Source organism: Stenella coeruleoalba (genome assembly GCF_951394435.1).
Source record: "Stenella coeruleoalba genome assembly, chromosome: 18".
Taxonomy (NCBI): Eukaryota; Metazoa; Chordata; class Mammalia; order Artiodactyla; family Delphinidae; genus Stenella; species Stenella coeruleoalba.
The window spans coordinates 66,235,186-66,260,583 of NC_137164.1; the positions used below are offsets into that span (position 1 = coordinate 66,235,186).

The following is a 25,398-nucleotide window of genomic DNA, read 5'->3' on the forward strand; positions in this document are numbered from 1 at the left end:
TGGCATCTGGTCAACGCTCGCCCTATGGTGACTTTGTCTGCAGAAGTATCGCCTTTGGGTCTAGAGTCTGAGAAGATGGATTTGAATTTTTTCTAATTCTAGAGTTTTTACGGCAAGATGGTCACTTTCGTTTGTTCAGCAAATATTTACTGTGCCCTTAGGCACCGTTCTCAGCGTTCAGTGAACCAAACAGGCCACAGTTCCCGTGCTTTGAGAGCTTGTGTTCCAGTTACATCTCTCCCTGTGCCCTGCACCGAGGAGGCAGCCAGCAGCAGCCTGAAAAGACTTGGAAGCAGAGCCCGGGCAGAGCTCCAGAGCTCCTGTTCTGTTTTCTACTCATGCCAAGAGACCATTGGGCATCTGACCCTTTTCCAGAACCGAAACCATCAGTATTGTAGAGGTGTTAAAAAAAAAAAAAAAAAAAAAAAAAAAGGACCATGTATATGTATACGGTAAAACACCGTGCACGTCTACAGTATCTTTTAAAGCGTTTTCCCTTAAATTGTCTCCTTTGACAATCCAAACAGGATGGTGGGCCTATCCCCATCTCTATGCCTATGGAAAATAAGGCTCTGAAAGGGAAGTGCCTTGCCAGAAGTTGTTCAGTGTAAAGTTAGGGAGGACCACACCCCACTGCTTTTTTTTTTATATAGATTTACTTTATAACTTGTTTTTATTTTTTGGCTGCGTTGGGTCTTCGTTGCTGCGTGCAGGCTTTCTCTAGTTGCGGGCGAGCGGGGGTACTCTTTTTTTTTTTTTTTTTTTGCGGTACGCGGGCCTCTTACTGTTGTGGTCTCTCCTGTTGCGGAGCACAGGCTCCGGACACGCAGGTTCAGCGGCCATGGCTCACGGGCCCAGCCGCTCCGCGGCACGTGGGATCTTCCCGGACTGGGGCACAAACCCACGTCCCCTGCATCAGCAGGAGGACTCTCAACCACTGCGCCACCAGGGAAGCCCAGCGGGCTACTCTTCGTTGCGGTGCACGGGCTTCTCATTGCAGTGGCTTCTCTTGTTGCGGAGCATGGGCTCTAGGCACGCCGGATTCAGTAGTTGTGGCACGTGGGCTTCAGTAGTTGTGGCTCACGAGCTCTAGAGCGCAGGCTCAGCAGTTGTGGCGCACAGGCTGAGTTGCTCTGCGGCGTGTGGGATCTTCCCGGGCCAGGGCTCGAACCCGTGTCCCCTGCATTGGCAGGCGGATTCTTAACCACTGCGCCACCAGGGAAGCCCCACACCCCACTTCTCACTTTCCCTGGAGCCCGTGAACCAGGAGGCAGAAGCAGTAGCTATTAGCTTATTCGCTGGTGTTCTGTCTAGAGCAGTGCTCTCCAGTGGAACTGTGGTGATGGAGATACTCTGTCCGCGTTGTTCAATGCAACAGCCATTAGCCACCTGCGGCTCTTGAGCCCTTGAAATAGGGCTCGTGTGCCTGAGGAATTGAATTTTTAAATTTTATTTTAAGTAAAGTTAAAATTTAAATAACCATATGTGGATCCTGTATTGGACAGCACAGTTTTGGAGATGTAAAGGGGAGGAACTCTGAGTGGAAGACAGACAGTGGACGCAGTGTGCCTTTTGCATTAGGACCGAATGCCCCACCATCCACTTTCTTAGAAATCAGAGTCATTGATTTAAAACGCCAAGACTCCAAGGCGGTTCTCTGACCCCTCCGCTCCCTGCTTCAGGCAGATCAGGGCTACTTCTCTTGTGTAAAAGCTTTTGTTTGAAGAAGATTTTCATTGGTTTTAAAAAGAAGACTGTGCAAAAAGGGTTTAAAATCATTACTCTCAAAATAAGCAATGAAACTCACTGGAGACAAGGCAGCGTGATCTAGCTGGAAAACAGCTTGGAAGAAATACACAGTGGAAGGAAGTTAGAACAAGATATGGATCATGGGTGTACCGTGGGTGGGGGGGGAACGTGTGTACACTTTTTTTATATATAAATTTATTTAAAATTTAAAATTTCATCTTTGTTTCAAAGGCAAGAAAGACACTGTGATCTTCCCACTATATTCTGCCCTGACTCAGCTTCCCACTGTCTACCTAGGGTTCCAGGGACAGCAGTGGTTGGTGACTATTTCCTTTTAACACATGAGTAAAATTGCCTGTTCTCAGGCGTAGGCAGGAGTTATTTTTCTTGGATTATCTGCTGTATTCCTGACGGTTATCAGTCCACTGGGCTTTAAGAGCAAGCTACTTTTTTTAGAAAAACAAATGACTTTTCCAGTTGCCTGAATCGCAGGTGGGTTTCTGCTGGGAAACACTTGAGAGCACTCGCCAGGCGCTTATGAGTTTGAAACGGCCTTTCTGTTGTGCTGCGTTTTGATACGTGGCCGTTAACAGTACTGAACCCGGGTCTCATCTGGGTGCTGTCAGGCCTGCCTATGAGTGGGCTGTAACTTGTGCGTCTTATTAAGCAGGACCTGGTGTTAAACCTCAGGAGAAGAAACCCCGCCCCCCCCATAGCCTTAAGCAACCCAGTAGTGTAACTGAAGGCGGAGAGCATGAGGCTGCCGTGTCCCACCTGCACTGAAGGACAGGATGGATCCCTTACCTGTCACTGCTGGAGAGAAACCGTGTACCCGGGCCCAGTGGGGACACCTCTCGCGCAAATGCCTTCCCCACAAGTGGGGATGTGAATCAATGTTCACATTAATGGGATTTTCCTCTCCAGGGATTTCAAAGGATATTGAAAGTCATCAAAGAATATTGAAATCCACAACTATTAATTACATGCGGCTAATATAAATAGATACACACACATATCAAAATCTGTTCCTTTGGCTAATTTGTTGGCTTTTGGAACCCAGTCACCCTCCCTACCCTACATTTTAATGGAAAATTGGTCTTTACTCGTTTGCTCATTTACATATTATTCTTTTATTTACATAGATACACAAGCACACACAATCACAGCCTTTTTTTTTTTTTCCCATTGAGAATCGTAGGAGCCACAAGGAACAGTAGGAATTAGGGCATGATGTGTGCTTTGCAAATGAGAACTAAAAATTCACAAAGTTCAATCTGTTTTCCTGGGGTCCGAGAGCACCCCGACACAGAGCCGGGTTGAAAAAGTCAGCCTTCCCACTCCAGGCTGCGTGGTTTGCTTTCATGTTTTAATCTGATGAGATGGTTCTTTGTTCTGAGTGGGAGGGCAGGGCCAGACTTCGGTCTGCCTGCTGCCGAGCTGCTGACCAGCTCACGTAGTGGTCGATGAAATGTTTACGGAGGGTTGGGAAGACTCAGATTCCGTGTGAGGGTGTGTGTGTGTGTGAGTGTGTATGTGACTGTGAGTGTGTGTGTGTGTGTGTTCAGCCTTGTGCTGAGATAACGTGTCGTTGCTCCCGGGAGCACATTAATCGTGGTGCCCAGGTCAGAATGTAGCATCTGGAAGGCTTCTTGGTACATGGGTTTCCAAAGAAAAATTGTCAAAAGAATTTTCAGCTGCGTTGCCGCGTGGTAATTACCCAGACAACAAGTGTATGTCCCCATCTTCCAAACAAGGACTCTTTTCTTGTGAGGTTAGCATCCAGAGGCTGTTCCGGAAGAGATATAATTGCTTTTTCATGTTCTGCACAGTAAAGTGACCTTTTGTGTTTTTGGATGCGCCGCACGGCATGTGGGGTCTTAATTCCCCAAACAGGGATCGAATCTGCGCCCCCTGCCTTGGAAGTGCAGAGGCCTAACCACTGGACCGCCAGGGAGTCCCTAAAGTGACCTTTTAGCTCTTTACAGTAAAGCCAGTGCTTTGGACTTGTGGATTTGCTGGCATTAACATGTAGAGGAAGTGTAAAACACGACGGTCATTCCGTACAGGGCAGCAAGAGCATCAGGTCTCGTCCCCTTTCCCGTGGGCTGATTCCACGTTCTGGAACCAAGCGGGGCTGGTACTTGCCGTGTGCTGCAATGGGGAGGGGACAGGAAGGGGGCCGAGCTGCCTATGCTGGTTGCATGAACTTCCCAGGCCCCAGCCTGTTGTCACCACATGGCCTAGAGCTGCCCCCCCTCGGTGGATTGACATAAGGGTGTTCCCTGCGCACAGGGGACCAGTGATGCTATCCCGGAGAAATTTCTAAAATGAAAGTAAAGACGCTGAAGACTTAGAGAAACAGATAAGGTTCTGCTGACCGGCCGATGCAGGAAGGAAGGTCTCCTTGCGTCTGGGGTTTTAACATCAGCACGTTTTCTTTTAATAAATAGCTGGCGAAGAAGAAAGGAAGCGAAGTCAATAAAGTTTGGCCTCCATCACCGCTCCCCGCCCCTCCTCCCAGTGCTTTGCTGCTCTTCGTTTCCCTTGGGTCGGGGTGCCCTCCGTGAGAGGGAAAGGATTGTTCAGTGCTAATGGGAGCTGAGACGCCTGTTTCTCCCCTTGCTCCCACCCGCAATCCAGGGCATTCTCACCAAAACATTTAAATTATGTCCTGTGGATTAACTAAAGACCTTTCTCATGTGCGTTGTCAAATGGCGCGTCCGTTTGGAAGTTTTGGGGTCAGTGATTTAAGTTCCAAGATGACAGCTACAGACCTGGAAATCAAGTTTACATTGTGTCTTCCCTCCTTTTACTGAAATCAGGCCGTTCTGGCTCAGCAGTTAGGTCCTCCTTTGTTGTTCAGATGTGGCGGGGAGGGAAGGAGAACTTTTCCTGTGATGTTGAAGGTGGGGGTGGGGGGTTCTGAACAGCAGGAACGCCCCCACTTGGGGCAGGAGCTCCTTTCTGCCCCAGGTGTGTAAGGAGAAGAGCAACCAGTAAATTCCCAGCCGCACCCAGACACACGCAGGATCCTCAGGATGGCCAAACGATAAACATCTCCATCGTGACTCGATTAACAGCCATGTGCCAAAAACCCAGAGATGCTACAACCCTGTGGCTGACGGGCTGGAATAATACTTGATCGCGAGCTGTCTCGGGGGGAAGGCTGGTCCCCGTCAGACGCCTGAGCATTCTCCGCTGAGCCCATTCTGGGGGAGAATGTGACCCCGATGGCTGAGGATCAGGGAGGCGGACCAGTGTGGATAACCGAAGCTCGTAGCTTGAGGCTGACGCAGGGCAGCCACTCCATTAAGGAAGGAAGTGGAGGAAAAGATGGGGTTTTGGCAGCAACTAACTGTGCAGAATCCCTTGAGTTTGAGATGCCTGTGGGTCACTCATGCAGTTCCCTCTCGAAGGTATGAAATAATTACCCAGGTTATCGAGGCATAGATTTGGCATCGTGAATTGAAACCATGGGGAATAGAAGGGCTTGCTTAGGGAGAAGTAGAAAGCAGAGAAGATAACCAGGGCTGGATTCCCAACACAGAGACATCTTAGGAGTGGCCCGAAGAGCAGCAGAGCTTGGCAAAGAGGACTGAAGATCTGACCAAGAAAGAAACCAGGGGCTGGAGACAGAGGCTTCCAGAAGCCGGAGAACAGAGTGCCAGGACTTTGGGCGCAGCTACGCAAGAGAGAGTGACCAGGAGCAGAAGTGACAATGCGTGCTTGCTTCTGGTGGATTAGGTTAAGGCTAAGCTTGCACAGAACCAATTCAGGGAGTGGTGAGGGGAGAATCCATATTTTAATTAGAGGAGAAGTGAATAGTAATTAAAGCCATCAGCCAACTTGTTTGTTTTGGCAGCTAAGAGGAAGCAGAAGGATTAAGGGATTCTGCATTGCTGTGGAAGAGAATGCAATAGGTAAAGAAAGCCAGCCCTAGAGGAGACGTAGAAGACCCTGGCAGGGGCTGGGAGCATCATGGGTACCCTCGCTCCTTTTATTTTGTTTTATTATTTTTTTAAAAAAATTATTTATTTATTTATGGCTGCGTTGGGTCTTCGTTGCTGCACGCGGGCTTTCTCTAAGTTGCGGCGAGCGGGGGCTACTCTTCGTTGCCGTGTGTGGGCTTCTCATTGCCGTGGCTTCTCTTGTTGCTGAGCACGGGCTGTAGGCACATGGGCTTCAGTAGTTGTGGCACATTGGCTCAATAGTTGTGGCTCGCGGGGTCTAGAGCGCAGGCTCAGTAGTGTGGCGCGCGGACTTAGTTGCTCCGCGGCATGTGGGATCTTCCTGGACCAGGGCTCGAACCCGTGTCCCCTGCATCGGCAGGCGGATTCTTAACCACTGCACCACCAGGGAAGTCTGTTCCTTTTATTTTAGAGAAACTTTAATTCCCTAATGGGTCTGGGTGCCCGTCTCCCCTGTGATGTAATTCACAGCGTACGCTCAGTTAGAACCAGTGGAATATATGGTGTTGTCACTGTCTGGTTGGGGGTGGAGCTGGGAGCTAGGGGAGGAGCCAGCCCCCCTGTTCCGATGGGCCCTGACTATTCTACCCCCTGGGCTGCTCCTTTAAGTGCCTTCCTCCCTGCCTTCCTCTCCCCATCCTGAGATCCCTGCTGCATCAGAGGTTGAGCTGGCAGTTACGGGAAGCTCCAGATGCCGAGAGGGGGTCGCTGCTCCCGGTGCTGGAGGCGTAGGGCGGTGGCGTCTCTGGGTGTAAATCATCACCGTCTGCACTCGGGCTGCAGGTGTTTTATTCCGCTCTGAGCACCTTTCACATCCGTGCCCAGATTTTTACCTTTTTTCAGTCTGATTCTTCCTTTGCCTTTGAGTTGGCTCTGGCTCTCCTGAACAGTTGGTTTGAAGATATTAGCCAGGTTTGTCGTTGAAAATCATGTTGTTTTTTTTGTTTGTTTGTTTGTTTGCGGTACGCGGGCCTCTGACTGTTGCGGCCTCTCCCATTGCGGAGCACAGGCTCCGGACGCGCAGGCTCAGCGGCCATAGCTCACGGGTCCAGCCACCCTGCGGCATGTGGGATCTTCCCGGACCGGGGCACGAACCCGTGTCCCCTGCATCGGCAGGCGAACTCTCAACCACTGCGCCACTAGGGAAGCCCGAAAATCATGTTTTAATTTTCTCTGGGAAATTCAGCAGGTAAACTGGCAGATGTGCACGGGTATTGCGGTTAGAGGTTGTATAGGCTGGGCTCCTGGGCTCAGGTACAAGCTCCCGCCTCGTGACCACTGACATTAGACACGTTGCTTCCTTTCTTTGTGCCTCGGTATTTAGCTGTTTAATGGGGGTGATGGTGGTACCTGGTCACAGTGCTGCCACGAGGCTTCAGTGATGTAATGCACTCAGCACTGTAACCAGTACTCAGTAATCACCAGCTACCATTATTATTATTATTTTTCTCACTGCCGTTCAAGCCCCTGGATTATCAACATCAGATACAGCCTGGAGCCAGAGAGATACAAATATATACCCAAATGCTCTGTTAAAAGTGCCCCTACCCACATACCCTGAGAAAACCATAATTCAAAACGATACATGTACCACAATGTTCATTGCAGCACTATCTACAATAGCCAGGACATGGAAGCAACATAAATGCCCATCAACAGATGAATGGATAAAGATGTGGCACATATATACAACGGAATATTACTCAGCCATAAAAAGGAACGAAATTGAGTTACTTGTAGTGAGGGGGATGGACCTAGAGTCTGTCATTCAGAGTGAAGTAAGTCAGAAAGAGAAAAATAACGTATCCTAACGCACATTTCTGGAATCTAAAAAAACGGTACTGATGAACCTAGTGGCAGGAATAAAGACACAGACGTAGAGAATGGACTCGGGGACACAAGGGGGTGAAGGGGAAGCTGGGATGAAGTGAGAGTGGCACGGACATATACACACTACCAAATGTAAAATCGATAGCTAGTGGGAAGCAGCCGCATAGCACAGGGAGATCAGCTCGGTGCTTTGTGACCACCTAGAGGGGTGGGACAGGGAGGGTGGGAGGGAGACCCAAGAGGGAGGGGATATGGGGATATATGTATACATATGGCTGATTCACCTTGTTGTACAGTAACAAATAGAAACTAACACAACACTGTAAAGCAGTTATACTCCAGTAAAGGTTAAAAAAAAAAAGTGCCCACACCTTTGTCATCCACCACCCAGGGTATCTAGGGGACCCCTGACCTGTCTCTGAACCTGGGACTCCCATCTTGCCCTCTTCTGGGTCATTCTCCCCATACCTACCTCCGTGCATGGGTCTCCTGCACTTCCTCAATTACATTTTTCTCTTCCCAAGGGCTTTTCACACAGCCCTTTGTCTGTATCAGAGTAAGGGCTCTTGAGAGCCGAAACCTTGATGTTGAGGCTAAGTCTTGCTTCTTACAAGTGTCTGTTAGTCACAATCTGTAAGGAAGAATCAGCTTCATGAGCTTGTTACTGCAAGTCATCTCCACGCTCTTCTAATGCTGAGAAAATCACCCAAGTGGGGATGGGAAAAGGAATGTAAAATGAGACCAAATTAAAATGAACAGAAAATGGCTCTTCCGTATCTCTTTCAAAGCACAGGTGGAATTCTTTGTCTGCAGAATGACTGGGGTAATTTCAGAGTCTCCTTCTGGCACTAACGTTCTGTGACACACACAGAAGGGAGAGGTACAAATAGGTGATTGGAAAGGAAGACATACATGTTGATACTTTGTCATCTGGGGCTGGCACACTTTCCGGTCATGTTTTCACTGCTAACACTGTGGTTTCCAATGCTTTGCGCGCAGGGAAGGCCGCTCGAATGCTCACATCAGAGGAGATTACCAAAGAATTGGAGATGTGTTGCTGAAGAACATTCAGGGCATGAAGGTGAGCTGCTCGGGGATTTGGGAGAGAGAGTTCCCCAGGGAGAGTAACGCTGAGGCTGCCAGAGGCCTTGTTTGTGATCCTGGCCCATGAGCACGTGGCCTGATTCGAGTCTGCATGGAGCACAGCCCCGGGGGAAACTCTTCCGTCTCCTCTAGATAGTTTTATTTGGAAGCATAAAGAAAGATCCAGCCACTTTGGGGGAAGCACTTTCAGTTCTTTTCCTCTTCCAGAACTCTGTGTCGTAAACAAAACACCAGGTATTTTCTGTGACTAAGTCATTCGAAACTTGTTTTTAAAAATTATGTAGACAAAACATTGGTTGACTGAGCATTTCACTTTTAGTCAGTTGTTTTGACTTCTTGCGGTGTGACAAAGATATTGGATTCGGAGCTGTGTCGGAATTCCAGTCAATTCTGTGGCTTTCAGTTGGTTTATAAGGTGAATATATTTTTAACCATCCAGCAGTATCTACAATGATCCAAAAGAGCAAACGTCTCCCCAGAGAAGTCAGTACACGGTGAACCAATATTCTGCCTCGTGTTTGAAATCTGCCCCACCTCTTACATCTGAAATTTTCATTTTTGCCTTTTCATTTTAATCCATGAATCATTCCTTTAATATGGAATGTTTTAATTCACATAATTTATCTTTTGAATACAAATACCTCTATATTTGCATTTTAAAGCAATCTTTCTATATCTCAACCACCCACAGAGCCTTCCTAATAACCTTAACTAATGACTAAGAGCAAGCTTGTAACCCCCCAAAGAGGGCGGGTTGCTTGTACTGCCACCGTGCAGCCCATCCAGCCATCCGTCTGTGTGTCCACCCACAGGCCATGCATACTAGCTGAGCACCTATAACGTCTAAGGCACTCATAGAATAAAAGTTATTGTTAAGGTTTGAATTAACTCCTAAGAATCTAAGTTGTTCGTGTTCGACTTGTTCCTCTTAGAATCGTGTCTCCTGAGATAGGACAGTGGAGGCAGAGGAACGGGGCAAGGGGATGCAGAAAAGAGAGGATCTGAAACTACTCGAGGGATTTCCTCTTGCTCTTAACAAGTTCAAGATATTATTTAACAGACCTGGAGCCTATTGCTCGCGTTTTCCTGGTGTTCAAAAAGCAACACTCCCCGCTTTGGGCTGTATCAGAGAGAGGCCACGGAAGCCAGCAGGACTGCAGAATCCTATATGAAAAAAAGCGAAGAGTCATCTGAGGTGTTCCATGACACTAGTATTTTTAATGCCCTAAGTAAGGTGGATATACAAAACTCAGATGGAACAGTAACAGACATCTTTTCACTTTCCATGGTGTTTATTATTATTTTATTTTTTAGAGCAATTTTAGGTTTACAGAAATATTGAGCAGAAAACTCACACGGAGGTTCCATATTCTTGCCACACACACACACACACACACACACACACACTCTCTCTCTCTCTCTCTCTCTCTCCCTCTCTCTCTCTCTCTCTCTCTCTCTCTCTCTCTCTCTCTCTCTCTCTCTCTCTCTCTCTCTCTGTCCCCTAGTATTAACATCTTGCCCTGGTGTAGGGTAGTTGTTACAACCGATGAGCCAGTATTGATATATTATTATTAACTAGATCCATAGTTTACACTCGGGTTCACTCTTCATGTCTTACATTCCATGGGTTTCGCTAAGGGCGTAACGTCACCAACCCACCGTGACAGCATCACACAGGACAGTGTCACTGCCCTAAAAACCCTCCGTGCTCCACCCGTCATCCCTTCCCTCCCCCAGCCCCTGCAGACCACTCATCTTTTACCGTCTCCATAGTCTTTTCCAGAATGTTATATAGTTGGACTCACCCAGTGTAGCCTTTTCAGACTGGCTTTTCTCACTTGATAAAAATAGCCCTTTTTCTCTCTTCTATAACACGTTTCTGTTACTGTTGTACTTCCTGACTCTCCTCATAGGAAGCCTCTCTCCCCACGTTCTGCACTTTTTTTCTTGGCCCAGTTTGGTTTTTACCTTTTCTCATGGTGCTGCCTTCTGCCTGCCTGGGATGGGGGCTCTCAGCTGAGGCTTGGGCTCCTCCATGGACCTCGGGGCAGTGGCAGACACCTGCCAGCTCGGTCCCCGCCCCCTTGGGACAGCCCCAGAGTTCTCCTGTTTGCCACCTCCCCTCGTGTCCCTCTGGCGGAAGGGTGCCCTACGGTAGACATCCGTCCTCCTCTCTGGTCACTAGCACCTAAGCCCTCCTAAAAATAGACCTGATTTCCACCCAGAGCAATTCTTTCCCCGTCAGTCTAATGAGCTGGCATTTTTGCACGTAGTCGGCTAACCCTCGGCTGTGCTAGCGTTTTAATCATTGTGCCGATGCCACCAGCATTTATAGCGTGAACTCTGCAGGCAGAATAGAAATAGATGGAGAGGCTTGGAGAGCCGCTGGCAGCCTTTTGGAGAAATTGGGTTGTTTTTTTATTGTGGTTGTTATTGTCGGTTTTAAAGAATTTTTATGAAGGGTGGAGGGGAACAGCAGAAGGTTCTGGACATGTAGAAGCCCAGGTTGGCACTTTTGTCCAGAATGCTTCGGGTGAGCTCCAACTTGCAGTGTCTTTCCCGCTCATCCCCCCACCTGTGCGTTTACCTGCACATGTTCAGGGGCTCAGCAGGGATGCTGACATCACCCTGCAGCTGTCCCCAGACCCTCCGCACGGGACCGAGGGAGCCGGCCAGGGGCTCCAAGCCCTGCCTAAAAGTCAGAGGCTATCCAGATGATGATCTCTAGCCCGGGCTGTGAACTTTCAACTGGAAACATCTGCCCAGATGCCCAAAGGCATTTCACAGTCCACGCAGGCCAAGGAGGCCCTCGCCTTTTACCTGGACCCTTCCCCTGCCGCTCAGGCTGCGACCCTCCCGGGCCCTGTCTTCCTGAGCTTCTACCGCCTGCCCCCTCTCCTCCTTCACCCTCCCGCTTCCCTCCCATCGCCTCTCAGTTCTCCTTCCCAGCTGACTCACCGGCTGCCTCTCGTCCACCCGTCCTCCCCAACCACCATTGATATCGTAGACCGACTAGGCTTCAAACCCGCCTGGTCTCTCTGTGGTTTAGAGAATACAGTCCAAGCTCTAAACCTGACCGAGGAAGCCTTCCCTAGATGATCCCGCCCTTCACATTCTACTCTGTGCTCCAATGACCTTGAATCCACCTCTCCAGGCACTCGGGGCCTTGCAAGACCCCTTTCTGAGCGGGGTGCATGCATTGGTTCGTTTGCTCATTAATGCATGCAGGCAGCAGACATCTGTGGAGCACCTGTGGTGTATATCAGGCCCCAAGGATGTAGTGACAGGACAGACGCACTCTCTCAAATAAGGGACTGCACGTGTGAAAACACTGCATAGAGCTACACGCACGCACACCCATGCCACATACTTACATGTGCACATGCACACACACAAGTGAGGGCGGGTATAACTGGCAGAATTCAAATAAACTCTGGTTTGTCCCAGTGTCAACGTCCTGGTTGGGATATTGTGCTGTAGTTAGGCAAGATGTGAGCGTTAGGGGAAGCCGGCTGAAGGGTACGTAGGACCGCGCCCCCTGTACTTGTCTTTGCAACTTCCTATGAATCTATATATGTTTTTTTAAAGTCACAAAATAAAGTCAGCAGGGAGACCACGTGATAAAGGCTAAGATGGACAATAAGCCCAGGAGGAAAGGGAGAGCAGGGAAGGCCCCAGAGCTGACCCTGAAGGACGGAGGTCGGGGGGGCTGAGGGGGGCGCGTCTTAGGAGCAGAGCGCCCTGTGCCAAGGTTCTGGGTGCCAGGGCCCGGCACATTCAAGGGCAGGTTGTTCAATGGGTGTCCAGAGCGAATAGCAAGAGGCCATGATGGAGAGGCAGAAGGGGTTACATGCTAAGGGCCCCGTGTGCCCTAACGACAACTCTGGAGTTTGTCCTGAGAGGGTGGACGTTCTTGTCGCATTCCAAGCAAGAGACGATGTGCCCATTTGCATTGGTGTAAGTGCCTTTTGGTGGCACTCGAAAGTCAGGTGTCAGGAGTGGAGACAGAGACCCCGATGGAGACACCGTTGCAGTGGCCAACACAAGGGCAGTGACCATGGGGTGAAGCCAGGAACAGGCTTGCTGTTTTTAGGAGGTAGAGTTGGCGGGACTTGGTGAAGGCTTCAGAAAATGAGGGGATCTGGAATCTTATCCGGGTTTTCTGTCCTGGGCAGGCGGTTGGTGACGGCACCCATCCTGGGGTTAGAGGATCACGGGGCCGCCTCAGTTGCCGCAGGGGGTATTGGGTTGGTGTCTGGACTTACTGCGTTTCCCGCTCTTTGCGGAGCGTGGGAACGGAGGTGCCGGGATGGGGAATCCAGATGTGGGAGTTAGCAGCACACGGGTAGTGAGCCCCCCTCTGGGAAATACTGATGGGGTAAGACGTGAGGACGACAGCTGCGTGGGGAGTTAATTCCCCCTGAACGCTCTGTCAAGCTTCTTGCCCCGCGTCTGTCTCCACCACCACCTGTTCAAGGAGAGCGATATTCAACAGCACTTGTTAACGACGGTAGAGCAGACTTTATTCAGGGCCGTTGCCGTAGGTATGGGGACACTGCAGTGGGATTTTACAGTGGGAGAGAGGGATTGGCCTCAGCTCCAAGTGCACCGGGGGCAAGTGGGGATCTACAGCCAAGGAGCAGGGCGGGGCTCAGAGGATGGGAAATTTCTGTGACGAAACATCACGGTCGTGAGGGGGGGACTCTGGCTGGACCGACTTAACAGGATTCTTTGCTGAAGACAAGTGGGGTGCTCAGACATCACCTGGGGACGGCGGGGGATGCAGACCCCAATGTCAAGGGTGACCAGGTATCCAGGGTGGAGGGTCCTGGTTGAACTGACTTAGCCGGGTTCTCACCAAAACGGGATTGTACAAGGAAGGGCACAGGCTGGCCTGGGAGAAGCTTCAGGAGGCTGACAAAAGTTCGCTCAGGCAAAGGATCTCGGTCAGACCCCAGTAGAGAAGGACTGCGTCTCATTCCCATCCGCTCCCCGGAATCCAGCAGAGCAGGATATGCTCAATTATTACATGAGCAAATTGGGGAGTTAAACAGAAATATGTAGTTTTAACTATATGACGTTTATTCAGTGGCCCTGGCCTATTTGTCGTTTTTTGATGTTTAGGAGAAAACCCCAAGCCCCCTGGAGGAGCTCCCATTGTTTTATTTCCCCTCCGTTTTGCCGGTCTTCTTTTAAAAGGACATGTATACCTCTAATATTATATATACATCTCAAATATTTTATAATCCCTGCGTATTTCAAACTGCGCAATGCTTTAATAGAGCGTTTTAGTCCGTCGTGAGAAGGTAAATAGTGAAATATTAAAAACGTGAAATTAAGTAAATGGAATGAAGTAATGAAAGCGAAGGTGATCTCTTTTGAGTGTTAAAATGGGTGGACCATGTGGCTGAGCAGGACTCCGCCCCTCCCCCTCCCCCTCCCCCTCCCCCCCTTTTGTCTCCCCGGCTCCCTGCCCCACCCGCTCCCGTGTCTCGCCCACCAGCAACTGGCGGCGCATCTGTGGAAGCACAGCGAGGCTCTGGAGGCGCTGGAGACTGGCATCCGGGGCTCCCGGCGGCTGGAGAGCTTGTGCCGAGACTTCGAGCTGCAGAAGGTGTGCTACCTGTCGCTCAACACCTTCCTCCTGCGCCCGCTGCACCGGCTTATGCACTACAAGCAGGTCCTGGAGCGGCTGTGCAAGCACCACCCGCCCAGCCACACCGACTTCAGGGACTGCCGAGGTGAGTGCTTGGGGGGCGGGGTGTCTCGGGGATACTGTGTCCCAAGAGGGGCAGATACTGTGTCCCAAGAGGGGCAGATGCGCTTTTTAGGACCTGGTCAAATATTTTCTGTCCCCTTTTGGTCTTTCACGTAAAGAAGGCGGTAGTGATCACCATGGCTTCTCTTTTCCATCCCCTCTTGCATGCATTTTCTCCTTCCATCCTGCCTGGTTTAGTGCACAGAACCCTGGAGAAGCTCCACTTAGAGTCAGCCCCTTACGGGAAGCTTTCCTCTACCTCCATGGTGGAAACTCATCACCTCCCCTTGGATGGGCCACAGAAAACGGCTGGTAATAGATACTGTTCCTCATTGCTGTGGGGCCTTTTTAAGGTCACCCCAATAAGCATTTCACCTGTGTTAGCTCTCAGTCTTAACGAGAAGCCTATGAGACAGTGGTGAGCTCATTTTACATATGGGGGCTACTGAGACCAGAGAAGTTAAGGAACCTGCCCAGAGTCACACAGCTGGAAAGTAAAGGACATGTAGCCTAAACCCAGAACCCATGTTCTCGACCATCCTACCCTCCCTACTGGCTCATGATGATATTACTCACTGTTCCTCGCTCAGCACCTGGGCCAGGTACTCTGCCAGGTATCTTTCTTACGCTAACACCTTTAATCCTTTAACAACCCCATGAGAGAACTGTTGTTATCCCGTTTTATAGATAAGAATACTGAGGCTCAGAGGGGGTGAAGGACTTGTGAGTGTCACTCAGCTGGCAAGAGAGCAGAGCTGGCATTCCAGACCATGCTTTTCCCACTGGGCCACGCATCGTCTTTCTGAACCTGTGTCCTCTGCCTCGCGTTGCATGTGGTCTGTTAGTGTCCACGCTCCCTGGCTTGGACCTGCAGCCCCTTGGGGGCCAGGCCCTGAGGCCTGTTGCTGGGTCCCCTGCACTCTGCAGCCAGTCCATGCACAGAATGCACCCTCCGCAGGTGGCTTTTGACAGATTACATGAATTCGCACACCCATTAGTATGTCAAGACCAGTGTCTCTTGCCTAAAGTATTATAAACTTAATCTTAGTTTTTAGAAAGACAACCAAAGAAAAGATGTGTCAGAGTAGTTAAGACGTTGGCAGCTCACGGAAGGGCAACAGAAATGGCTCAAGGCGCAGTTTTGGCTTGCTTTAGTTGGCAGCAGTCTTTGAAACAGACCATGCTGCCCCCTGCCTCGTGCCTTAGTATATTCTGTTCCTTCTGCTGGGACTCCTTGCCACCACCTCCTGGTCCTTTCCCTGGCACAGTCCTCTTTTAAGGCTTAATCTGTGCCTCACCCTCAAGGCTGGGTGACCCTCCGCCCCCATCTGCCTTGTCCTGCCGTATTGGCAGTCCCGCTTGGCTGTGCCTGCGTGAGATGACCTAGGGCCCTTCCCAGCTCCCAGGACTCAGACCTGCGTAGATCTCTTACCCGTGAGGGCGAGGGAGAGGGATGTCTCTGGTTTTGCACGTGCTATTCTCAGGGCAACTTGCCTAGTTTTGCATTTTACTATTATGCTAAACAGTCTCCATTGAGAAAAGTCTGTTCTTCACAATTAAATGGCAAAAATGTCTGTTCCCTAGCTGAAAACGTAAGGTGGCATCATTGTAGAAAGACTGGGCAAATCGAGGAATATCTGAACGTAGATTTCCTGAACGTGAGGGATGCAGAGAACCAAGAGCTGTTCTGGAATGCGTCTGGGGCCAGGCTGCCATCCGTTTTCCTCTTAGAGCTTCTGCGTGCCCACCGCACTAAACATTCAGTGCCCGGGAATTGTTTGTTGGACTAAATCGGCTGGTCATGTCCAAAGACGGAGCAAGCTCTGGGTTTGTCACTATGGCTGAGACAAGAAGCATTCTGTGATAAGAAGCCAGGAAGCATTTCGTTTGCATCCCCAGGGAGACAGCCAAAAACAAGGAATGCTTCCTGCCACAGTTGAGGCGCTGGGGGTGGGGGGGAGGCGGTGTTTACTGTCCTGAAGATCGAAGTTCAGTGGACAAATGTTTCTTGCTTTCCCTTGACAAACAGACCAAAATGCTCAGCTACCATGGATGTGCTTGCCACCCAAACCCGTGCTAACAGGGCACCAGCTCCTTTTCCATATTGGATGCCCGTCGGTATAGGGGAGACGTGCCCACATTGGGAAATTTAGTTTGCAGCTGTTCTTTACAACCATTTTATAAACACTATAAATGTCTGCAGAAGGAAGAACCGGGGTGTGTTGGAATGTTCATTACCCAAAAGTGTTGCACTACCAGTTAGACCCTTTGCCAGAAAGATCCCTCCTTTGCCCTAGATTTTTCTATGGCTTTTCTGTGCTCTCTCTGCTCTGTTCTTTCCCGGTAACAGGGAAGGGAGGGAAATCTCTGCCCCTGGAACAGAATTCCAGGCACTCTTATTCCCTTGCTGCTGCCCCTTTATGTCAACAAGTGATTCTAACTGAAGGACAGCTGTACACCACCAAGCTTGAAGGGGGCATTGATATTTTCAAGATGGCTTTGGGGAAACTAAAGCAAAGCCAATCGATACATAAAGTAAATCCCTCAATTTTTCTTATTGAGAATTAGCAGTGTTTTCCCTAGAAGCATGGCTTCGTTATAGTTCAGCTACAGGAGGATATTACCCTGGAGAACTGATCTTAAAGATATTGGGGAAAATGACCCACGTCTGCCATGAATGCTGCAGCTTTTGTGTCCGTTTCCTTCCTTAGCTGCTTTGGCAGAGATCACGGAAATGGTGGCCCAGCTTCACGGTACGATGATCAAGATGGAGAATTTCCAGAAGCTGCATGAACTCAAGAAAGATTTGATTGGCGTTGACAATCTTGTGATTCCAGGAAGGGTAAGCAGCTGTGCTCTCCGTATGCTTTGGAGGTAAAGCCAGAAAGACAACATTTAAATGACTTACATTTGAACCTTTTGAATATGGACACTCCCAAGTTAAAATATCCTCCTTCTGAAGTGGCTTCCTTCCCCCCTGGGGGACAATTGGGAAAATGCCTTGAACATTACAGTGTCAATTCAAAAATTCTGTGTTAGAAGGAGATCAGTCAATCCTTCCACCTCATATGCTGCTTTCTCTCCTTACTGGTTGATCCGTTCATTTTTCCCCCACCATATTCTGAGCAGATTTGAGATTGCTCATTTTATTTTTTTAAATTTAGGTAAATAAAAACGGAAGATAAAAAGAAAATTTTTAAGAATTGGGTAAAATGGCGATAGAAAGCAGAGAAAACGCTAGTGCATGAAAGCAGGCAATAAATTCCCATGTAAGAAAAGTATTTTTTTAAAGATGCAATTTACAGGGACTTCCCTGGTGGTCCAGTGGTTAAGGCTTTCACTGCAGTGCTTTCACTGCAGGGGACACAGGTTCGATCCCTGGTTGGGGAACTGAGATCCCACATGCCATGTGTTGTGCCCGCCCCCAAAAAAGATGCAGTTTGCATAATGTAATTTGAATTTGGAATTAAAATAACATTTTAGCCAGAACATGATTCTGGGAGGGATGCAAGTTCCCTTATGCTATTAACCTTGACTTGCCCATGTGCATGACATGTAGGTCATTCACAATAAAATAGGGCCTCGCTGTCCAAACACACTCTCTCCACGCCAGTGGGCATTTGAAAAATACAGGGTAGCCTGCCTTTTTCCAGTTCTCTTCCTAGGAAGCAGTCATTGACCAGGAATTAATACTAGGTAGTCGCTGTGCCTCGCCACATCTCTCTGTGGGAATTTTTTCCACTAGTCCCCTATCTTGAACCTCATCCAGGTTCAGGAGGGAATTTTAGCCTCTTTGATCTGCCTTAATGTGCAGACACGTATCCCGTGGGTCAGGGGCTTCTAGTTTTATCTGACAGGTAGCCTCCCTGGAAACTTTAAATCTGTGTAACTCAGAGAAGAAAAGGGAACATCCCTCATCTTTTGGGTATTTGGGTCTTTCTGTTGGGAATCCTAATTACAAAGCTGACCAGAATACCAGTTATAAAATGTTGTCAGAAGAGTTATGTGGTAAATGCTGGGTGGAAATTAAAGCTGGGATTTACTTCAGCTCTGCTGGTGAGAAAATTCTGCCGGGACTCAGTACACGACAATCACGTTTACCCATCCATGCAGAAGCCTTGAAAGCCTTGTGGAATCAATGTAATTTTCTCTTAACTTTGGATGTTATGAAATATTTAGCATATCAAGCTACATGGCAAACAGCATTTGTAAGGAACTCATTTTGAGGAATAGTCTCCACGGTGCTATGAAAAGAGCAGTGGATTGGAGTAGGCGGCCCGGGTTCAATTTCTGGCTCCACCAGAATTGGGATGGCTCACTTACTGGAACGTTCCTTCCCTTCTGTAACACGGGGGTCATACCTTCTCCGTCGTAGGTGATACGGATCAAATGAGATTGAATGTGCAAAACCAACACAATAAATACGAATTATCTTCCTCTTCCCCCACCTACACTTACCTGAAGAGACTAAGTTTATGCTTATTATAATGTCATTGAGTACCCAGCACGGCATTGTAGAAGGCACCAGAAGCTTTTCATCAGATACGGGCGCTCTCACCCACCAACTGACCAGGTGATCTGGGCAAGTTCCTTACTCATTTTGCCCCTCAGTTTCCTTATCTGAAAACTGGGGATGAATCTACAGGCTTACATATGCAGCTAATATAAGCACACAGCACATGTCAGGCTCACACCACGTGCTAAATAAAAGAAGGTCTTTATTATTGAGGACGCTGAGGGGTGCTGGTTCCACACTGCAGACCCACCTTAGCTGCATATTCTTATGTTCATCTGCCTGCTTCTCGGCCACTCACTGTTTCAAAGTCAGCCCTGACTGACATGGGAAGGAGGGATCTAAGACCCTCAGAGGGGCGAGTTCTAAGATGGGCTGTTCCCCACACGGAGGCTAATTGATTCTTTTTTTTTTAAGTCTTTATTAAATTTGTTACAATATTACTTCTGTTTTATGTTTTTGGGTTTTTTGGCCATGAGGCATGTGGGATCTTAGCTCCCCGACCAGGGATCGAACCCACACCCCCTGCATTGGAAGGAAAAGTGTTAACCACTGGACCACCAGGGAAGTACCCTGGTTTTTTGTTTGGTTTTGTTTTTTTTTTTAATTTTAAATTATCGAATAACCTGTTGAGTGGAAAGAAGGCTCTGACAGATTTATCTACTGGTGGAATTTGAAAAATTGAGATTTCAAGGTGAGCGGCTAATGTTCCAGCTCCCTGCGGTCTAATTCCTCACCCAGCTTTCGGGCATAATCCTGCTGCCCTCCCGCTAGGGTCAGGCTGAGATGAGGTCATGTCCTGGAAGGCAGGATTCCCACCCCGCAACCCCCGCCCCCACCCCCCAGCACACTCTGGCCTGAGCCAGGCCCCCAGGGTGTGTTTTCTGCCCCTAAGAGTTCTGTGCCTGAGAGTTCTTCCAGGAGGATAGTGGAGGTTCATTTGGATAAAACTCAGAGGCCTGGATATTGTGGATTTCATTCCAGTAGGAAGCAGCTTGAGCTTAAGGATATTAGGAGCCTTTTCTTTTTCTCCTATTCCATGGTTTTCTTTAAAAATTAAAAAAACAGTTCTGGGCAAGAGGCATTTTCCATCTCCAGCCCTGAGACGGTGAGCTGAGTCCCTAGCCCTTCTGCAGAAGCTCCATCTTCCCCTTCCCACATCCCTAAGATTCGTTAAGAAAACGCACATATAACAACATCGGATATGCGAGCCGGGAACAGGAGTGACAGCACAGTAGGGTCACCACTCCTTATTCTCTGATCCCCTTCAGTGATGAGAGCAGTCCCCAAACACCGTTTCTTCATACGGTACCGTTGCTGTCTGATAGCATCCATCCCATGGACCAGCAAGTATTTGTTATGTGTCACTTCGTTGATCTCCAAAATATGTCAGTTAAATCACCAGCAGATGTTGTCTTTGATTGACATTTCATAAAGGACCAAAGCAAGAGTCAGGCTGTGCAGTCTATAGAATGCAAATGAACTGGTTGAGTCCCTGTTCGTGGCTCGTTAGCTACTGAGGTCACAGGAAAACTAGGTAACAAACAGCCCCAATACTTAGTGACTGAAGACAACCTTTTAGTATATGTCACGGTTTTGTGAGTTGGGAATGGGGCAGGACTCAGCCAGGTGATTCTTCTTTCTCTAGGGCATTGACAGAGGTCCCAGATGGGCTGACCTGGAGGGGCCAAGGCTTACACTTGGCAGACGGCTGGAGGCTGGGCTCAGCTGGGACCGTGCACCTGAGAGCCCACGAAGGGCCTCCCCAGCGTGGGTTCAGGGTGGTCTCACTGTTTAATGTGCAGTTTAGGGTTCCCAGAGCAAGTGTTCCCAGGGACAGAGCAGAGGCTGTGTGTAGTTTTATGACCCGGTCTCACAGGTCACACAGCATCACTTCCATACTCTATTTGTCAAATTGGTCACCAGTCTACCCACATCTAAGGGAAGGGGACAGAGACCAGCCTCTGTGGGAAGAATGTCAACGAACTTGCAGCTGTGTTTTAAAAGCAGCTCTGTGGACACACAGTTTGGCGGTTCCTTAATAAGTGAACCATAGAATTTCCTCATGACCCAGCAATTCCACTCCTGGCTCTATACCCAGAAGAACTGAAAATAGGTGTTCAAACAAAAACTTGAACATGCATGTCCACAGCAGCACTGTTCAGAGTAGCCAGAAGGGGAAGCAACTCAAATACCCATCAACAGCCTAAGTGGGTAAACAAGGTGTGCCCCATCCCTGCAGTGGAATATTCAGCCCCAGAGAGGAACGAATTTCTGACACGTGCCACAGCATGGACGAACCTTGAAAACATTGTGCTAAGTGAAATAGGCCAGACACAAAAAGCTACATATTACTGTTGGACTTACATGAAATAGGCAGATCCAGAGAGACAGAAAACAGATTGGTGGTTGCCAGGTGCTGGGGAGGCGGCAACGGGGAGTGAGAAATGGGGACTGACTGCTTAATGGTTTGGGTGGTGGAAAGTTCTGGACCTAGATGGTATTGATGGATGCACTAAAGGTCATGCAGGGTAAGTTTTATGTGTATTTTACCACAGTTTTGTAAATGATAGTTTTGTGGAGGGTTTCTGAAGTGGCCCTGAATCATCTGTGCCCTCAGAAGTTTATAGTCGGGAGGGAGAGTTCCTTTCTGGCTCTTTCATCCTAGAACAGTTACTAGTTTTTGAGAACCAGATTTTAAGTCGTGGAGAAGATTCCTCTATGCACAGTTCTCTCCTGTGGCGTATCGGTCTTCCCGGTCCCCGGCTGCCACTTTGTATCCATCCAGGGGCCTTGTCCCCCGCTCGCAGCCGGAAGCCCTGAGGGCCTGGGGGTTCAGTGTAGAGTTATAGGTCCGGGTGTGAACCAGCGCACCGCACGGGCCAGCGGAGCTCCGACCGCCAGCTGCTTCTCTGGTGGAGGAGCCAAAGCTAGCCCCTGCCTTGCAGGTTGCTCAGAAGGAAAGGAGCTTAGAGGCGGCACAGCACGGCGTTCAGTAAATAGGAGCTATGACGGGTACGGTTTTTAGCGTGAAAGGGACCACGATGGGCGGAAGCATCTCACATCGCGTTGAGTCTGCGCTGATGCGACTTTGCAGGCTCCGAGCCAGCTCGTGGGTGTGTTTTCTCTGCAGGAATTCATCCGTTTGGGCAGCCTCAGCAAGCTCTCCGGGAAGGGGCTCCAGCAGCGCATGTTCTTCCTGGTAAGTGGTGAGAGCTGTTTGTTCAAGGTGATCGGTGACTTGTGAGCCCGTGGAACCAGCAAGGGTCACGGCGCTGGGCCTCGGCCGCCCCAGAGGGGGTACCTGGGAGACAGGAGGAGCAGCCAGAGCTGCTCAGACTGGAGGTGTTGAGATCCACGAATTGTCCTGTCGGACTCTGAAAACGTAGTTTCTGTACTTGTTGGTTTCAAACGGAACCCATTTGTCTCAGCCGCGCTTGTCCTTGTTCTTCTAGTTCAACGACGTCTTGCTCTACACGAGCAGGGGGCTGACGGCCTCGAATCAGTTTAAAGTTCACGGGCAGCTCCCGCTCTACGGCATGACCGTAAGTATGCGCCGTGGGCACGGGATGGGGACCGGGACCTCTGCTTCTGGGCTGCCTGCGGGGTGCAGGAGCCAGTGACGGGGGAGGGGCTTGATAAGGAAGTGAGAGCATCACAGGCGCTGTGAAAAACCTGGCCCTTGTTAGGGCTCCCCTAGAGGGGCCCCGGGACCTCACTCCCTGTCCTGAACCTGGGATGCACGGCTATGTTCCTTCCGGAATCAAGCGCAGAGGCAAGCTGCCGTGCCTACGTGGTGTGAACTTGCCTTTCACTGCCCGGTGCCTGGCCCCGGGGCCCTGAGAGCCCATCCTCACCGTCCACGTGGAGTGAAGACCAGGAAGCAGCCTTTCTCCCGAGATGTCCGGTGGACGGGTGTCTATATTCTGTGATCCTTGGTGGGCAGAGGCAGACAGGGCGCCAGTGTGCACCAGTGTGGCATATCCCCACACTCTCCTCAGTGGGCGGGTAGAGGGAGGTTTATGGCTCTGACGAAAAAGGATAATGCATTTTGACCTTGCTTTCACCCTCCCGATGGGGACTTTTTTGGACTTGGTTCCGCCGAGCTATAGTCAGTTCGGTGAACGTTTGAAAATGCACTGAGTATCCCAACCCCCGCTCGGCAGTAACTTATGAACACTCGCCCCACAGATGGAGGAAAGTGAGGACGAGTGGGGCGTGCCCCACTGCCTCACCCTGCGGGGCCAGCGCCAGTCCATCGTCGTGGCTGCCAGGTAACGCGGGAAGCCTGACCTTTGACCTCGGTACCCCTTCTTCCCACCGTGGCCTGGAAATACCTGACGTCCATCTGTCCTCCTCCAGTTCTCGGTCCGAGATGGAAAAGTGGGTGGAGGACATACAGATGGCCATTGACTTGGCCGAGAAAAGCAGCGGCCCCGCCCCCGAGTTCCTGGCCAGCAGCCCTCCTGACAGCAGTAAGTGTTGCACTGAAAATTGCCTTACCGATGCGCCCCATAGCCACCGTCTACGTTTGTGTTTTAAGCTAAAAATCAAGGAACTTTTTATAAAAGTTAAAAAAAACAAACAAAACCCCTTAAAAGAGAATGAGCGAGTGGAGAAATCGCATCTTTTCTGGGCCAGCACTGCCGCTTGTCAGCCTCTGGGGGGCGAGGGGCGGGGAGAAAACTGTTAGAGGCTCCCTGGCAGAGGGATTGGTGGGACACCCCTGGCCAAGCCCTCGCTGCCAGTGTGACTTCCTGCTCGGTGGGTGCCCGGGACCCCCAGCCTTCCCATCCCATTCGGCTCCTGGGCGGGGTTGGGACAGGGGCCCTCCTGGCGAGCAGAGAGGAAAGCGCCGCCTCTTGCTGCCCCCGCAGAGTCCCCGGAGGAGGCAGCGGGTGACCAGGAGTCGGAGGACGACCTCAGCGCCTCGCGCACCTCGTTGGAGCGCCAGGCCCCGCACCGCGGCAACACCATGGTGCACGTGTGCTGGCACCGCAACACCAGCGTCTCCATGGTGGACTTCAGCGTGGCCGTGGAGGTAGGGCAGGCGGCGGGGGCTCAGGCCACGGGCACCGGCCTTCTGAGCATGCGCGCTCTGTGGGCCGGCAGGTGCACCGGCCTTGGCGTCTGTCCGTTCCCAGGCCGCCTGTGCAAGTGATGGTTTTCTTTTGTTCTCTGGACCGTGCCCTCTCCTCTCGCTGAGTTAGCCACAGGGCGGGGACTGTGTGTGCCTTTATTCGTGTGTCCGCGCCGAGAGGTCCGGATGGGCCGCGCAGGCGCCGTTCTTGCTGTGCCCTGGAGCAGCCCCCGGAATCGGGTGCGGGGAGGCGGTATGGTTGGAAAGCTGCTGCCAGCCAGGGCCACAGCGGGTAGGTGTATTTCATGGAAGAACCTGCAAGAAGCCGGCTCTCGGAGCGTCCCGAAGATCTGGCTTTGGGGATGGGGGCTCTCCCCGTATTGCGACCGCGAACCTTCTAGAACTCTCCAAACCTTATTCCCTAAGCGTCCTCCAGTCCAGGTCCGTAATCCCTAACCTTTCAGATAATGCGAAGCCCAGAAAGCTCTAAAACCGTGGCGTTCTCTTCATGCCCCACTGACAGCAGAAGCTGACCCGACCGGTCAGGAGGCTGTTCATCGGTTTTGCGAGCGCGTCCTGTTTTATACTACAGTGTCGCTGTGTTTGATTCTGGGCTACAACCCCAGACCCCACTGCCTGGGGTGTCATAGAGGACAGGCACTGGATTATCTTTCTAAAATCTGACAAATTCTGAATTCCTAAGTGTGCCTGGCCCGAAAATGTCACCTAGGAGATTGTGAGCCACGGACAGCGGTGCGTTTGCTTTCGGAACCAACAGTGTGTTGGCTCAAATGAGCCGAACATTTCTTGATGGGTAGTCCATAGGGGTTCTCTGAGATTGTTTTCTGGAACTGAGCTTCACAGTTCCACGGAACTGCGTTTGTCGAGTTTCCCTGCTACAGCTAATGTTCTAAAACCCATGCTTCCCCGTCAAGACATCCTTATCCTCGGGGCTGTCCCAGCACGTGGAGCTCCCCGACTGTGCGTGGCCTTCCGTCTCCTGCATCCGCCCCACGGCGGGGGAGGGGGCTTTCTCTTCCCGAGGGGCTCACTGTGTTCATCCTTCCCATCACATTTCCACTGCACCTGTTGGCGAAGCTTGCCAACCGGAGATTTCTTCCAGGGGACAGGGATCTTTCCAGCAAGGAGGGGGCAGTGGCCATCTGGAGGCAAAAAATACCTGATGACATCTCTCTGTCCAGGCGAGGCCAGGGGAAGGGCGGGGCCGTGCGGGAGAAGTCCTCTTTGCTTCGCTTTATACTCACCTTTGCGATGTGTAGTCAGGGCTGTGGAGGTGTGGGAACTTGGTAGGCATGAACCTTCCTCCTTAACCCCTGGAGGCAGGCAAGCCATTTAAGAATGCGGCCCAGACACAGCTCCTCGAGCCCAGCTTTTC

The 25,398-nt window shown here is 50.4% G+C and overlaps 1 protein-coding gene across 3 annotated transcripts in view; it reads left to right on the top strand.

Annotated features, from left to right (window-relative positions):
• FARP1 (FERM, ARH/RhoGEF and pleckstrin domain protein 1) overlaps positions 1–25,398 on the top strand; it is a 290,586-nt gene that overhangs the window by 255,616 nt on the left and 9,572 nt on the right. For all 3 annotated transcript variants that reach the window (XM_079902745.1, XM_079902747.1, XM_079902746.1), the window contains 8 exons: positions 8,547–8,628; positions 14,155–14,392; positions 17,121–17,251; positions 22,056–22,124; positions 22,378–22,467; positions 23,114–23,196; positions 23,285–23,397; positions 23,800–23,963. In XM_079902745.1, the coding sequence (XP_079758871.1) occupies positions 8,547–8,628; positions 14,155–14,392; positions 17,121–17,251; positions 22,056–22,124; positions 22,378–22,467; positions 23,114–23,196; positions 23,285–23,397; positions 23,800–23,963 (970 nt within the window). The remainder of the gene's footprint in view (positions 1–8,546; positions 8,629–14,154; positions 14,393–17,120; positions 17,252–22,055; positions 22,125–22,377; positions 22,468–23,113; positions 23,197–23,284; positions 23,398–23,799; positions 23,964–25,398) is intronic.